This window comes from Dipteris shenzhenensis, chromosome 4, assembly GCF_047967505.1.
Source record: "Dipteris shenzhenensis isolate YYH24624 ecotype China chromosome 4, Dip_SZ_1.0, whole genome shotgun sequence".
In the NCBI taxonomy this organism is placed as follows: domain Eukaryota; kingdom Viridiplantae; phylum Streptophyta; class Polypodiopsida; order Gleicheniales; family Dipteridaceae; genus Dipteris; species Dipteris shenzhenensis.
The window spans coordinates 35,825,716-35,842,180 of NC_141599.1; the positions used below are offsets into that span (position 1 = coordinate 35,825,716).

Sequence of the window (16,465 nt, forward strand, 5' to 3'; positions counted from 1 at the left end):
TGGCTACTAGCTATACTACAAGAACAATATTTGCTTAGAGAAAAGGCATACACACAAATTGAGAGGTGAATATCAGACATTAGAAGAAATCCAAACACAATGCCTCAAGCTACTAGTCCTACATTTGCAAAAGATTTGAACACGATGCTTGGAACACAACGCCTCAAGCTACTAGGACATCGGTAGCATGTGGAGGGATACCTATTGTCTTTCATCAACGACTGATCCAAAGCGTCTGATAGATAACCGAGGTAGAACCAAGCCAGCAATGAATCGAACCAATCATTCGTCGGCTTCCAGCTGCACACCAATAAGACCCATTGAACCTTGGCATTCAAATTTCCATTCCCTTCAAAACTGCCACATTGTCATAAGGCCTTAAAGGCATTTACACAATATGGCTGCCGCCCAGGCAATCAATGAATCCCGCACTGTGGGCGGGCAATCTTGCCCATCCATGAGCCTTGGGCATGCCCACACACTGCTAGTGTGTAAACACCCTAAGCCGATCACAATTGAATGTGTGAATTTAGTTGGCTATTCCAATGAGCTAAGTTGAATAAAGTGTACTTTCATGAGACCATAAGTTTTTGTTTTTGTTTTTCTTTTTGCGTTGTTCCTTTTATTTAAGTGCCAAACATCACTGAGTATACGAGGTCATAACTACCCTTGGGGCCTGAACTTAAAACTAGGCCAAACTCACCGGCCACTTCACTTTGCTGGCTTGAGCACCACAAGATACGAGGTTTGACTCCCCTGGGGCTTGAACTCAAAAGTGGCCCAAATTCACGTGCCATTTGGTCCACACTCTGCTCACATAAGGCCATAAGGGTGTTTACAGGCTTGAGTATTGAGGGCACCGCCCACCACGGGTCATACACGGGCCATGTCCAACACCTGGCCTAAATGCATTCAATGCACCATGGGCGAGCATGGGAGGCTCTCAAACTATATAACAAATGTTTTGTGCTGTGCTGAAATTGAAAGTGCCAACAATGCCCCCACATGCGGTGACCAAGATAGAATGCTGAGGTGCGCGTGGGGCTTGAACTCGATTGGCAGAACACACCTTTTAGGAGCTTGGGGTCTAAACTCTCTTGACTGAACTATATAATACTTGAATGTGCGAATCTAGTATTCAAATTGAAAGAATATAAGATGACCCATGAAGAAAGTGCAGTACATTACATCTTCTTCTTCAAGCGTTTGCAGGAACAAAGTTGTATAGATGGCAGAGTCCATACATTTGGATTCTTGCTATCTCTACCCAGAACTGCCCTCTACCTCAGAACCCACTTCACATGATCCCCATTTCGAATGTCCTGACTGGTACTTTGATCAGAAGAGGTCGGCTTATTGGTATTTCGACAGAATCTCCAATGCTTATTATCTCTACACAGAGGAATCGGAGAGTGCAACTCTTGATTCAATCCCATCAGAGGATGCTTTCCCTTTGTGGTATTACGACCGGGGACGCTCTGTTTATTGGTATTTCTGCAAAGAGTTTAATGCCTATTACATTTATGAAGAATCAGTTTCTGAGGTGGGCTCTGGCCAGCACATTCAGAGTTTTAATGAAGGCAAGGGATCAGGTAGGACTGTTGAAATTTTGAAAGGAGATTGGTCAACATTTTCGTCTGCTATACCATCTTTTCATGTTCGTCATTCCCACAGGAGGCAAACGGAAGCGTGACGGTGCTGACCTTGACCAAACGCCTGCCGAATCCCAAAATGTTGATTTTTTGAATGCGCAGGAACCAATTCAAGGTTATGAGACCTATACTCACGTGGACAGAGAATTTTCTGTTTGTGAAACGTCTATTTCTCAAGTTGCCAGTAGTTCTCCTAATCCACTTTGGTCGGTGAAATCAACCCAACCGGCAGACGTAAACCCATTTCCTTCAGGATGGTAAGGGCACGTGGAATAACTAGGCGTTGCTAAGGGTGACTTTGTATGAGTAATAATTTGTTCTGGATGCGTTGCAGTCAAGGTCCATTCGGTTTGGATGCTAAGCTGGATTGTAGGTTAATGTATTTTACTAGTTGAAGGCGAGGTTTGTTATCATTACTACCACTTTGTTCTTTTTTGGCTCGTTTTATGGTTGAGAATGCTACAGGCTTAGGGTTTACGTGTACAGCAATCAAGCGTAGTTCCAAAGATTTTCCATTTTGGTTATGAATAGTGGTGTTCTTCCCTTCCATTGTTGCCATGGGCTTAGTCTGTCTGTACTTTAAACCAGTTTAGACTTCCGTTGTTGCCATGGGCGTAGTCTGTTGTTTAGACTTCACAAGCAGTTGTGGCTTGAATGAAGAGATTTGGACTACTTTTTGATTAGCCTTCTCCTTTAGTGCTAGCCTTCGTCATGGCTGAGTTTGCCCTTCACCTGGAGTGCCGACAAAAACTCAGTACGAAGACTTTGTATAAATGGATGCTCAAGTATGTGTGGGTGTGTGGATTTGTATGTGTGAGAGCATACTTTTATACTATGGTCTACACCCACTGTTGGGCGTTGATGATGTCAGTGGGGATGTCATAGTAGCTAGTCCCTGCTATGCGTGATGGAGTTTATGGTTTTCAATCTTATGAGTGACTATTGTGAGATTGAAACTGCACTTTGTTGTGTTTTTAGAGGATGAGTTTGGGAATGTTCCTGGATTCATCTAGGTATATGCTTCTGCCGCATTAGCGGACATGCAAATTTCACCTTGTGAAGTTTTTGTCCGAGTTGCGGCCTGCTGGTATTGCGATAATTCTTTCTATCTTAAATGGTGCGTTGCCCTATCAGCTAGATTTAGATTTAGATGCTCGTTTGGGAGAGACTAAATTGAAATTGTTTTGACTTCACAAGCAGTTGTAGCTTGAATGAAGAGATTAATCCATAGTTGCCTGCTTCCTTGTGCTGACATTTATTGCTTTAAATGGCTTATTCTTGGGTTCTGATTTGATGTTTTTGAGTGATCTATGTTTCACCTCTTTGCAGGGTGGAAGATTTTCTTATTGAATCTTATCTAAGGGGATATTCTGATGTGCATGCCGGTCATGGGGATACAACTTATGATCGCAAGTGTCATCCAGTGCCATCCCAGTTGATGCTGACCGATGAGAGCATTGCTTGTGAAACGAAGGAGTTGAATGTTTCCCATTCATCTTCTGAGGGGGACACAAGATTGAAGACAGAAAGCTTTGCTCATCATGTGGAATATATTTCTGGCACGATTTCTTCCCAAGTGAAGCTCGATTCTACCAATAGGAAAGATCTAGAAGAAGGGGAGTTACTACTCCAAGAATATGAAAATGAAAGTATGTCCAAGGCAAATCCAGTTGCAATTTGCACAAATGATGACAGCACCGGACAGTTTAATTGTTTGCAAGTCCAAAATGAAGTGAACTTGGAAGAAAATCAGAGAAATATCGAGTCGTGGCAAGCTCAGTATGGGCAAGTCATAAGAGCTAGTGCTGAAGAACAATTTTCTTTGGGTGCAATAAACTTGTGGAACTGGCGAACAGCTGTTAAAAAGGTGAAAGATCAAAAGAAAAGGTCTGTATGCTTGGTGGGTCAGGTTGCTGCGACTTTGAGCAGACTTCATCCTTCCCTGCAGCGTCGGAATGGTTTTATCAAAACAAGTTGTGTATGTGAGGTCAATCTCAATCTGGTTAAGGTATCATCAGGTAGAGGAGGAACCCCAGCTTTGTTTTCAGTGAATGGCCTCTCTCAATCAGTAAGAAATGTGCATGTTTGACAGTCTGCTATGAAGGTGATTTCTTAACATTTGGGCGATGGAATATTGTTCCAGGAGAGCTGTACAGGCTCCAACAGCCAAGTTCAAAGTACTTGGCTTCTGTTACTGTGTACGACTCATCGAATCCAACCAAAGATTGGGACTTCCCTTGCATTTGCTCCAATGTCCCTCAAGATTTTGAGAGCAATCTCACACATTCATCGAACAGTGCAGGGTTATCAAAACCGTCAGATGATTCTCTTCTTGCAAAGCCTTTTGTTCCCAATTTAAATCATCAGAGATATCAGCCTATGTGGCCAGTGAAGGTAGCTATTTTTCTCTTAACTGCTTGCCTCTGGATGTTTGTATACTTAGGGAAAATGGAATATCTATTTTCTGGAAACTCTATACAAGTTGCATCAAGTCTCTACTCTTGACCTTTTGAATGCTTTGGAATTTTCAGATGTTGATTTTATGCATCTTAGAATGGAGATAGATGTATCTTTATACATTAATGAATGGAAAAAGGTGAACTGATTACTGATGAAAGGTTGGATATTATGCTCCCTCCGCCACAGTGCAGGGTGTATATAGAGAGGGGACCTTGTTTTATCAATATCAAAGTCAGAGTTTCAAACAATTTCCTAATGCATCTTTAATTATTGGGATGAATGGGAAACGGAGGGGGGTTCTGAAGGTCCTTCGGTTAGTGTTAACTCTTACCCTGGAATCTGAAAACCAGATGGTTGATCCACATATACCTCCTCCTCCAGGGTTCCGTTCAAGAATGCTGACTTTACGTCCATCTAAAATATGGACCAACTGTGATGGGCAGCCAATGCAATCACTGTCCGACTAGTGATCATGCAGGCTGTGGGGCACAAGTCTCGTCGAAGTCAAGTCCCTTCGATTGAGCATGGCCTTTCACCTCCAATTTGGCTTTATACTTGTCCAAGCTCTCATTAGACTTGAACTTAGGCTCTCATCAAACTTGTACTTGTACACCCACTTGGTACCGATTACCTTCTGCTTGTAGGGTCTGTCCACCAAGTCCCAAGTGTCATTTTTAAGAATAGCGTCAATCTTTGCCTTCGTGGCAGCCTCCCACTCTCGTATATCTTTCGCCTCCTCAAAGGTTCGTGGCTCGTTGAGCTGAGCCACCATGGTGAAGTTGGATGAGGATGCAGACAGATTGTGTTGAGACCATCAAGCTCCAGAACTCGTCTCGAAAATGTCTGTGACTTGAGATTCGGCCAAGGTCCTCAGCTACCACGTTGATAACTTCTTCTCACCGGAAGTTGACTTCGGAGGTGGTTCTAGTCCATCTGGCTCTTCTTCAGGCTCCTTGAAATCTTCAGTCTTCTCTGGCTTTGACATTTCGTGTTCATGCACATGTACGAATGCATTAGAACCAAAAATCCTCAAATGAGAGATAGTGGGCTTCTTACCATAGTAAGCTTCATAGGATGTCATATTTGCAATGGCATTGGTCTTGGTCATGTTGAGGATGTGAATTGCAGTGTTGATTGCTTCACCCCAATAAGCTTTCGAGAGATCCCTCCCTCTGATCATGGTCAAACCCATCTTTGTAACTGTTCAGTGCTTTCGCTCAGCAACCCCAGTCTTCTAAGATGTGCATGTACAAGTAAGCTGATGCTTGATTCCATGCTTCTTGCAAAAAGTATTGAACTTTGTGGAGGTGAATTGCCCCCCACGATCATTGTAGAATGCTGACATCCTTCCCTATTTCCTTCTCTAGCTTGGCCTTCCATTCTTTAAATTTCTCAAATGCTTGAGACTTCTTGGCTAGGCAATATACCCAAGTCATTTGACTTAATTCATCAACATATAGAAGAGAATACATTTGAACCTGCAAACGAGTTTGTTGACATTGGTCCGCAAATGTCAGAGTGGACCAGCTCCAATGGTCCCTTAGCCCTCGATGTAGCCTCCTGTGGGAACCTGTCCTTGTGCTACTTGCCCTCCAAGCAAGCCTGGCAGACTTTATCCGTGTGTGCGATTGGTGGAAGTCCCTCCACCATCTTCGACTTTTGCATTTTTGTAAGAGTGTCGTAATTGACACGACCAAACCTTTCATGCCACAACTTTGAGTGCCTGTGGTCCCCATGAATGACTAAGGCATGTAACCAGGCCACCACCTTTCCGTTTTCCTTGGATGTGACGGTGACTTCTCCATTTCGAAGAGTACCGACATCTTATGCTTATCCATCTGACTCACGAAGTGCAGATTCTTGCAAAGATTGGGATTATACAACACACCACCTTTTTTCTCCCACTGTGGTGATGAACGGAATACTGGCTACACCCTTTACCGGGCATGCCCGGCTATCCCCCATGGTCACGTTCGCGTCGAGATGGGTCCTCTCCATTGTCTTAAATCACTCTTTCATGTTGGACATGTGTTTTGAGGCGTCGCTATCCACATACTAATGCTCCTTGTTATCACTCGCTACATGAGCGGAGCAGTGCTCTATGCACAAGAAGACCTCTTCTGTAGTGACATTGGCCGAGTTTGTCTTAGGCTCCTCCTTGCTCTTGGACTCCTTATTTTTCTTTTGATCTGCCTTCTTCTTCCAGCAATCCTATGCATAATGACCGAGCTTTTCATAGTAGAAACATTTTAACTTCTTTTTCTTCTCTGAGTCTTTGGCCTTGCTTTTGGAGTCCTTGGGATTGCCCTTATCGGGCTTGTCCTTCGCTAGAAGTGCTTTATTGTCGTCCTTGTTGTACTTCTCCCGGGCCTCCTCCTGTAGTAACAAGGGCCCAAGCTCTTCGAATGTCAAGGGCTTGGTCCTTTCTTTTGTTGTCAGAGTGGTGACGAACCCCTTGAAGCTGCACGGTAGCATATTAAGTGTCAGCAATGCCGGTTGACTGGAGTCCAGCTTTTGACCAACCGATGTCAGTTGATCTCTTACCTCTTTGACTTTCGTCAAAGTGTTCACTTACCGACTCTCCCTTGTCCATGCTACAGATTGAAAAGCTGGTGTGGTAGAGTCAATATATGAGAAGTTTTATCTGTCTTGTACAAGTCCTTTAGAGTGGCCATGCCTCCATTGACGTATCCGCCATCTAGATATGAGGAATCATAGAGTCTGCGGTTGTCCCTATGAATACAGCTAGGGCCTGGGCATCTCTATCCTCCCATGCTTCGAGTTCATTTCTGTTCACTAGCTGAAGAATCTTGCCCTTGTTGTCTAAAGCATCCTCCGTCTTTGCCTCCATTCCCGGTGTGAGCTTTCACAGCTCCTGGGACACAAGATGACTCCGGATCTTTACCTTCCAGATGGGGTAATTTGTCCCATCCAACTTCTCGGACTCTCCAGAGTTAGGGATGGTAAAAGAGGGAACATGACTAGAGGAGTTATGAAGAGCAGAGGAATAAGAGGTTTTTGACTTCGACATGTCTGCTGCTTATTTCCCACAGCAAAAAATTCTCCAAATGGAGCATACGGTGGATGAAATAGAACTCTGCAAACCTGGTTCGAATTGGAGTCGCTTTCGAGAAGAACTCCTTCCTTCCGTGTGAGAGCGTCTAGAGCTGGAAACTGTGCTCTGATACCATGTTGGAAATGAAAGAAAGAATCACTCTATCCTCACAATCTACGTGGAATAGGAACAGCTCCGTCTCACACTCAATGATGCAGACCACACATGAAAACCTCTGTCACATGCACCCCTGCACTTGGGTGCAAAGTGACACACTGGCTACATCGACAAGTACATAATAGTTCCCTAATAGGCGTTTTTGTCGTATGCTGTGATCCCTTTGTGAGCCCAGGTCCAGGGACAGTCAGGCACAAGCTACGTCAGTCAGTCTCTCAGCCTTAGGTCAAGTCAGAAGATTAGTCCTTGTTCACTAGTACCCATTGGAGAACCGTAGGGTAGTGTTTCCGTCTTAGGGTTAGGGATAGGTTTAGGTCCAGCCTAGGATAGGAGCCCTTCTGGGCCCCCTCAGGGCTGGAACAAGTGAAGAGAATGGCAGGGGAAGGGCTGCCTTTATAGGCTACCATGCACCCCTCCCTAGGCTGCCATTTATGGGGCCTAGGGCTGCCTTTATGGGGCCTAGGGCTGGCATTTATGGGGCCTAGGCTGCCTTTATGGGGCCAGCCAACCAGCCCCAAAAGCCCTATAAGTAGGGGGCCTCCAGGCCCTCTTTCCTCAGTCAGTTCTCCCAGCACTTCAGCCTCCTACAGCTCCTCCTCAGCCCCCTCTGAACAGCTTGACACTCACCCCCAGTGGCCCTCTGACCAGCCTCAGCCTTTGGCATCAGTTCAGCCCTTTGGGAAGGTGTTCACGCAGCGCATCAGACAGGGAGTTGGGACAGCGAATGGAGTAAGGTTTGGGGTCTGTTTCAGCAGCTCTTCTCAGTTATCTGTCACAGTTTTACACAGCTCATTCTCAGCTCTTTATTTCAGTGATCTCTCAGCTCTCATAGGATCTATCATTCCTAGCTTTCACTCTCACGCAGTAACCTTGCATTCCGGTGGACAGCACAAGCCTCTTCCTTGCCTTGCAAAAGCGTCCTACATCATCGGTGTGGACAGCATCAAGGTCTCGGTATTGGTCGGCATTGCCTCTCAGGTCTTTGGGTCTGCCATACGTGTGCACAGTGAGCTCTTCTGAAGTGCGTTTCCATGCTCTCTCGAACAGTGTTCTTTGTATTTCTCAGTTCTCCAAGTATAAAGCAAATTCTCCCCTGGTTGGGGGAGGGGGCCCTCAGTGGGTACAGGGATCCAATCGGTTGTCGACTCTACTCTCTCTCTACCCTCATCTCCTTTCTCTCTCTATGGTGTACAACGCTAATTCCTTGCTAAAGGTTTAAAGAAGGTCTTGCTGTGAATTACACGATCAGATTACCATTGTATGTTACAACCTCACTGTCATGTGCATGGTGTACGTAGGGTTGGATATCAGGTGAACATGGGTTACGGGATAGCATAGGGCTGGATGGCTATTTTTAGCCGAGATTGCTATATATAGAGATTGATTCATATATAGTGCTCGCTTTTAATAGACTTGGTCTCGCTTTTCTCCAGCTAGCCAAAAATAGCCAAAACGCGCTAGATTTAGAGCAAGTGCTTTCCTTGCTAGAGAAAAACAAAAAAGCAACCTGCTTTTTAACCAAAAAACAGTCTCGCTTTTAATAGATCCTGTCCCGCTTTTCTCCAGCCAGCCAAAAATAGCCAAAACGCGCTAAAATCAGGCCATACACTCCTTCCCAGAGCCAAGCGCCTGCCCCCAATCATATTGCCCCTGTCTTTGATGCCCGAATCTCCTAGACAAGCCGCTTTCCGGCTTATGAATGCCCTCTCTTTCCTCCTACTTCTCAACTGCAGCAAATCTAGGTCTCTAGGGTAGGAATCTCATCCTTGAGAACCTAGAGCAAATTCTTTCCCTAACTAGCCCACTCTCACGCGTCCCGAAAGCGGCTTATGAATGCCCTCTCTTTCCTCCTACTTCTCAACTGCAGCAAATCTAGGTCTCTAGGGTAGGAATCTCATCCTTGAGAACCTAGAGCAAATTCTTTCCCTAACCAGCCCACTCTCACGCGTCCCCACACAGCCAATCACATCAGCAACCCAAGCGTGGGTAGTTATAGGTCAGAAACGATCCATCCTTATATCTCTTGTTGAAAGCATCAAGTCTTCTCATTGCCTACCCTTCTCAGGGAATCACAATTTCCAAACACGTAGCAACCGAGAGAGAGCACACAGCCTATGGACTTCTATTTCTTCCACAACTCTCCCAATCATGAGTGCACATCATCAGCCAACGATTCAGTCCATACATGAGCGGAAATTCAGATTTGCAAGAGCAATCTCAAAAAGCGTACCTGGAAGACATCTTTTCTGCATACCTCGCGTTGAATTCAATCGTGATAGGACGGCTCTGATACCAAATGACACGACCCCGCAGGATCTGACCCTATCACTAACCTAAAATCTCGTCCTCAATCCAACCAGAATCATAGCGCAGGTGCCTCGATCCTCCCGACCACCCCCGAGCACGTGGGCTACAGCTCGACTCATCCATAGGCTCGTATCTAACCCAGGCGTCCCATACCACCTGAGCCCGTCCAGAGGACCTTCGATACACCACCTATGATCCGCCATGTAGATGGCCAGAGTCCCGGCCTGGGTCCAAGCCCCATCCATCAGTTGAGGGGCGCTCAACTGATCTGCACAATAGGATTGGCCCTCCCTCTATATAGAAGGAAACCTGCTATAGATAGCACAATGCTATGAATAGCTCCCTCCATATAAAGCGAGCACTATATATGAATCAATCTCTATATATAGCAATCTCGGCTAAAAATAGCCATCCAGCCGTATGCTATCCCGTAACCCATGTTCACCTGATATCCAACCGTAGGTACACCATGCACATGACACTCACTCAGAAGACAGAGTAGAAATTAGTGTACACGAGAGAGAGAACTCAGTATTTCTCCACCAAATAGTGGGCAAGCCAAAGCTCAAGGTGAGCACAAAGGTCCAGCAAGGGATGGAATGCCAAAAAACTGATAACTTTTGTAGACGTCTCCCGTTCTGCGCTGCCTCTTTTGTGGATGATGGAGAAAGAGGGGGGCAAGGGGCCCCTTTTATAGGGGCTGGCAGGTCCTAGAAATGGCCGACCCAAGGGTCGGTTTACAGAATGGCTGGCTGACTTTCCAGTCGGCCTTTTTCTGCAACCAACCCCCCTTGGTTTAGTGGGCTGGCTGTCCCTGCCCTTTGTGGCCTTTCTTGCAGCCCTTGATGCTGCTGTCTGGCAGCAAAACAGTCCCCTATTATCCCTCCCCCTCACAGTCATATGCCCCTCTATGTCCTCCTCACGGGTGGGGGACATTGACTTCCAACACTAATGCCATCAAGCAGAGGCTAGAGCATGATATGCTGCCGCAGAGGATTGGAGAATGTGTCATCGATTTCAGACTGGTCACTTGTACCATTGCCCTGCTGGAACATGGCATGAATCCTGATTGCGCAGTCCTACCATACGCATCATGGTGCCGAAATTGTGAGCTAGAAGCCTCAGACATACTGCTGCGAATTGCGGTGAGATGCATCTCTAGGCATGGTAACTGGCAGTGCAAAAAGTCCAATGGTGCTACTGGGAAGACTCATCGGCATGTCCAATGAAAGAAGTGCACCAGTAGGTTGACCAAAAATAGATGGCTCCATTGTTGGAAAGGTCACATCCCCATCTGTAAGCCCCCATATGAGGAGAGCATGGGGGGGGGTGAACCTAGGAAAAGAGAGAGGGAGGGGGCTACCACATGGGCAGCACCTCACACAAAGAAAGGAGAGTACTTGGTAGAAGGAAGCTTGCCTCGAGGGAAGATCTGGCAGAGAATGGCTAGGTGACTGTCAAGGACAGAGCAGAGCAGATCTGCGCAGCATCTCCATCAAGGAACGAAGGTGCAATGACTTCAGCCACCGTACGAATCTGTACGGGCTGCTGCAGGGCAGTGTACGGAAGGTGTACGGGCAGGACATGGTGCCGGCAAAGGGCTGCAGCATGGCGGGGATCTGTGGGCAGGTGTACAGCCTGCAAGAAGGTGTCCAGCAGCAGCAAAGGGCAGCCTAGCAGCAGCCCAAAAGGGCCTGGCTAGGGCCCTTGTATAGGGCTGGTTGAGCCAGCCAACCAGGCTGACCAGCAAGTCAGCTGGTTAGGTTTGGCCAGCCAACCAAGTCGGCCAGAGGGGGTCGGTTCATTCCCTGCTGGGTCGGCCATTGGATAGGGCCCTTGGGCCTATAGAAGGAGGCTATTGTGCCTCATACAATCATCCAGCCTAGCAGCTTTGGGAGGAGCAGCATATCCACCATCCTTGGGCCTCTACACAGGAAGTGAAGGAGAGAGGTGTTGCTGCAGACTTAGCTCCAGGGAGAGGCTGAACCTAGACTGTCTTCTAGGGCAGAAGGTTGCTGAGATCATATCTTCAGGAGCAGCAAACCTGCAGCAGAAAGGAGCAGCAGTTAGGGCATTCTTGGACCTACTCCCAGGAGGTGAAGAACACCTACAGAGAGCTGCAGACTGAGCTAGCAAGGTGCTGCCCACCTAGGCTGTTTAACAGGCAGTAAGGTGGAGAAGAACACTCTAGACAGAGAGTCTACATTTGCTTGAGGTGGAGCATGCGGGCTTAGAGATCTAGAAGTGTTTGACATCTCGTAGGAGAACCTTTTGGTATTGTATCCTGTCCTACTTTGTGGATGGACGGAAATATAAAGAGTTATTTGTTTCTGAGCATTGTCTATTTACTGGCTTGCACATCCATGCAATTTAAGTTAAGAAGTTTGTGATTCCACACCCCACACCACAATGTGTGAGCTCCTGGGCAATACTATTAGTCTTTCGCTGTGCGTACCCTCTGTTGGGTAATTTCTAACATGGTATCAGAGCCCAAGTAGGAGGCTCACATGTGTGGGAGCCTGAAGGCAGGGACCTTGCTGAAGGACGACCCTGATTCAAAAGCTCTTGGGAATCGACTTCCACGACTGGAGGACAGTGCCCTTGCAAGAAGGAGGGTGACTCAGGTTCTATTAGGTGTGTTTAAAGTTTGTGGTCCAGGTTATCTAGAGATGTTCTTTTGTTGCGGACCTTGCCAAAGGAAGGACGGGTTGAAACAGATCCTCAGAGCATGGTGCTTGGAAGACTCCAAGTTGTTCACTCATTATGAGGGGGACAATTGGAAGATCGTGATGGTTGGATTGCTCGAGTTTGAAGGCGGGAACGTGGTTCCGGGAGGTGCTACTAGACATGGACCTGTGTACCATTTTGGTGTGCGGAAGCGGAACCAGACTTGGTGGAGCAGGAGCCACTGGATGAAAAGCCAGTAAAAGATTTCGACATCAAAGTGTTCTAGAAGACTACGACCAGGGAGATACTAGAGCATCGTTATTGACGTGTTGGCATTGGGCCGCATGAAATTGCTTAGAGATATAGAGAATGTGCCATCAATGCCAAGGTAATCGCCATATTGGGATGCTGATGGTCCCATCGGAAATGATATGGAGGGTTGGAAACTAGTGGGGCATCTAGCATCCGCTATAAAACTACCTCGTGGTGAAGAGAATGCATCCTGACTGTCTGAGTGGGCACAGGTTGCTTGCCATTATCTTGAAGGGTAGTGGCAACAACTAGATCCACCTGATGATCAATCTACTGGATTATCTGCTGACGAGGGTGTTGTCCCATTTCCAAGGAGTGTCTTGAACCATTGAAGACAGTGCCTCCAAAAGTTGCGCCTGTACATTTATTGATTCTGGTGATATAGTACTAGAAGGCATTCCTGTGTTGCTTATGGGTGCTGCGACGATGGCAAGCAACAATGTTGTGGTGCTTGCAATGGATGAGTTGGCATGACGAGGTTGGCTGTCAATGACGGATTACGTAAAGCTTGGACTTCTTGAAGGGTGGGCTGGCGTTGGAGCTAGGCAATGAAGCTATTCGTGGCGACCGGTCACTGGGGCCCCTTTCTTTTTCTCTTTCCCATTTGCCTTCTTAAGGAACAGCAGTAGTGTCTTTTCTTTGCTGGCTTTTAGTCAACTCCTTTTTATGATGGTTGTCCTGTCAAAGGACTTTTTGCAGCCTTCATAAAAATGATAACCATCCATTTCTCCCCTTTCTTATCTGTTATAAAGAGATAATTTCTATTGTGTTTACATATTCTGGTCAGCTTGTATTGAAGTATTTTGAAAGAAACAGGAAAGGATAATGAAATTTGGAATAGGATCGTGTGCGACAGCTCCAAAAGGTCTGAGCTTGTAAATTTTTATGTAGTTCATATGAAAGTGGAGTCAGCAATATTGTGATTCTCTCTACTTATAGAAATGGTTTTTTCCTGTGCATGAGAAAGATTGTGGATGATATTATGCCGTAGCTGTTTATTGATGGCCGAATTGTGTGTGGATTCTTGATTTGAGCTCTCAATGAGAGGGCTTCTTAGAACTAATTAGGCTTCCAAGGGAACTTTAACAAACCACAAACTTGTATTGTCAGAGCAGAAAAATCCTTCTGTACCGGCAGGCATAAGAGCTTTGACAATGAGGGAATTAGCATCAGCAGACCAGGTCAGGCCGTCGAGTGTTATATGGATTTAGTTAACTGTTTGGAATGTATAGTAGTGTCCTCTAACTTCTTTTTTCCTCTGGATTCCTTGCAGAGGAGGCAGATATACAGAGACAGAGCAAAAGAAAGGAGGGACCTTCATGGTGTGTTTGGAGTAGGCATTGGGCAAACAGTGCCTGATAGTGAGGAAGAATCATCAGAAACCACACATATGGACTGTGTCAGGAAATTTGGAGGTAGAGAGGCAAACCTCGTAGGAAAACGCATGCTGGAAAGCATGGGCTGGAGTGAGGTGAGTATATATTTTTTTGCAAGTAAATTATTTCACAAAGCTTCTGTTTCAGGATATATAACATTACTAGGACCTCTTGAATTTGGATTTATAACCTTCCCAGGCTCAGGATATCTGATTGATCATGCAAAGTTTGGTTATCGAATGCTTATTATGGTTTTATACCAGTAACATTCCTAGGATGTGGACTTCCTCCTTACCTTCTACTGCCTTCCGTTTTGAGACATGGTAGGAGGTCACCTCATATAGTTTTTGGTAAAACTTAAGCACTACTCCCGCTCAGTTCTGTTGAACACATTAAACAAGACAAAAAGTCTCATTCAAAATTGTCACCTAAATTTTATCTGCTTTGTTTTTTAAGAGTTGATAAACAAATCCATGAACTTTCTGCCTTTGCAGTTCTTTTAATGTCTTTGGTTGTCTAGATGCTTTGCTTGTTCAAAATGATGCGCATCTGGAAATCTCTGTATGCTTCACATCTTTGTATAGGTTTTGTGGAGTACTCATCCTGTTCTGTCCTCCGACCCTGAGGATTGCCTGCAAATTTATTTTGATAGATTTGTTCGATTCTGAGGGTTTTGGGATATTATAGAAGGTGATCATTGTAAGAAGCCAAAGTGCCATCACGTTTTGATTTAATCCTTCCAATCCTTGTGCAACTGTATTGACTCCTGAAGTAGCTTTTTACTTTGTTTCCAATACAAATATTTAGTGTGCTGCTTGTGTTAGCATGTACAAGGCCTAGTATTTGGCTGCTTCTGTCAGCATGTACAAGGTCTAGTATTTGGCTGCCCTGAATTTCTAATTTTTCATTGCAATCCAAGTGGAAGACCTTGGATTACTTGCTTAGTTATTTGTCAGAGTACATGGAGCTTTTAGAGGTTGATCCTCTTCTGAGAAGCTACCAGCGATAATTGTCACCTGGTGATGCGACATTTTTTTTGGACCTGCTGTTTTCTCTGCTAATTTTTGTTTTGATCTGACTTGGTGAAGCTATTTTTTTGTTGTATGAAACTTGACTGCCAAAAGTGTATCCATCTAGATGTGTACACGTACTGTGCTTATTATTCTGATTTGAGTGTTTTCTTTGTATATTTACAGGGAGAGGGCTTAGGGAGAATGAAAGATGGAATCGTGGAACCTCTGCAAGGGATGGGAAACCTTGGCCGAGCTGGCATTGGATGGAGTTCATGCTCGGATGATAGTTTGTTGAAGTCTGTTCTGAACGTGAGCAAATGAGGTTTAAGACTTCCACTTTATAGATGAGGGTGAGCAACGTATTACGTTGTTGCAAAAGTGTGGCAGTGCTTTTCAGAAGGAGAGATAATGACCTATGAAGACACCCTGATGCGGCAGCAAATGGCTGTAAAATCCAGAATGGTTGTCCTGAATTCAAATCACCTTCAATACAGGCAGATATGCCTTGAATATCATACTTGTTCTGCACACACTTTCAAGGGAATCTCTTTGTATCATCCAGAAGTTCCTATGTACGTTAAGGGAGTCTTCAGGAAATGAGCGTTACCTTAGTCGACCAAGGCAAAGACAAGGAATGGTTTAAATGAGCATTAGCATGGCGTAAGGTACAGTCTGTAGCAAATACTCCTATTGTTAACACAGATGTATTTGCACGAGTAGTTCAATTCTCTTGCGCTCTGCTTTCTATATGGCTCATTTTATTTGCTAAAGTCGATCGGACACCAATTGAGATGCTTTTGAAATATGTCCTTAAAGAATATTCAAATTTTACAATCCGAGAAATGTGGAGTCTTTCACCTTATGGCAATCACTCACTTGAAAAGTGTTGGAGTAGATGGTGCATTGCCCCACTTGTAAGCCCCAATGAGAGGAGATCATCGTATTTGTGTAGGATCAAGGAACTAGAGAAGCTGCCTTTGAGAGGAAGATGCCACATGGGTTCATATGGGTGGACGTGATTATCCCTGATGGTTGCAGTGAGGTGATATGAGGGGCTGCAAGAGGGGTTGCTGGCCTGGTGGTGTGCAATAACATATACTTGTTACTTGTAAATAAGGCTGCTACTTGTTTTATAAAGTTGGATCTATATCGATGTTCTTGTTTGGTCCAGGACTCTTCTGTTTGTTCTCCGTTCTTCCATTGCGTGGCATGTCTAGGAAGGTATCAAGTCTCAGTATGAGCACAAAAGCAGGTACATGAATTGTGAGTGAAAATCCTAGCATAGAGATCATTGATTAGAATTATGTAGTAGAGAGATCAGACAATCAAGATGTGCTTTCTCTTGAGACAATCGATAGAAATTCTCTAGGTGGAGCTCAAATGAGCAACAATAGTTTAGCGTTTGTCCTAGAATTGAAGGATAATCAATATCACAATGAGTGTGGA

General features: G+C 45.3%; 1 protein-coding gene across 3 annotated transcripts; it reads left to right on the forward strand.

The window, feature by feature from the left end:
- The first annotated feature begins 999 nt into the window (after nt 1-999).
- LOC147902776 (D111/G-patch domain-containing protein) lies at nt 1,000-15,845 on the forward strand. 3 transcript variants are annotated; one of them, XM_087373810.1, is made up of 7 exons: nt 1,000-1,592; nt 1,675-1,909; nt 2,982-3,670; nt 3,796-4,046; nt 13,746-13,811; nt 13,904-14,101; nt 15,203-15,845. In XM_087373810.1, the coding sequence occupies exons 1-7, from the start codon at nt 1,229-1,231 to the stop codon at nt 15,338-15,340; spliced, it is 1,941 nt and encodes a 646-aa protein (XP_087229936.1). In that variant the 5' UTR covers nt 1,000-1,228; the 3' UTR covers nt 15,341-15,845. The 3 variants fall into 3 exon arrangements, with proteins under 3 accessions (XP_087229936.1, XP_087229937.1, XP_087229938.1); XM_087373812.1 differs by having other exon boundaries at nt 1,442-1,592; nt 1,755-1,909; XM_087373811.1 differs by lacking the exon at nt 15,203-15,845 and having other exon boundaries at nt 13,741-13,811; nt 13,904-14,037.
- Nucleotides 15,846-16,465: the final 620 nt, after the last annotated feature.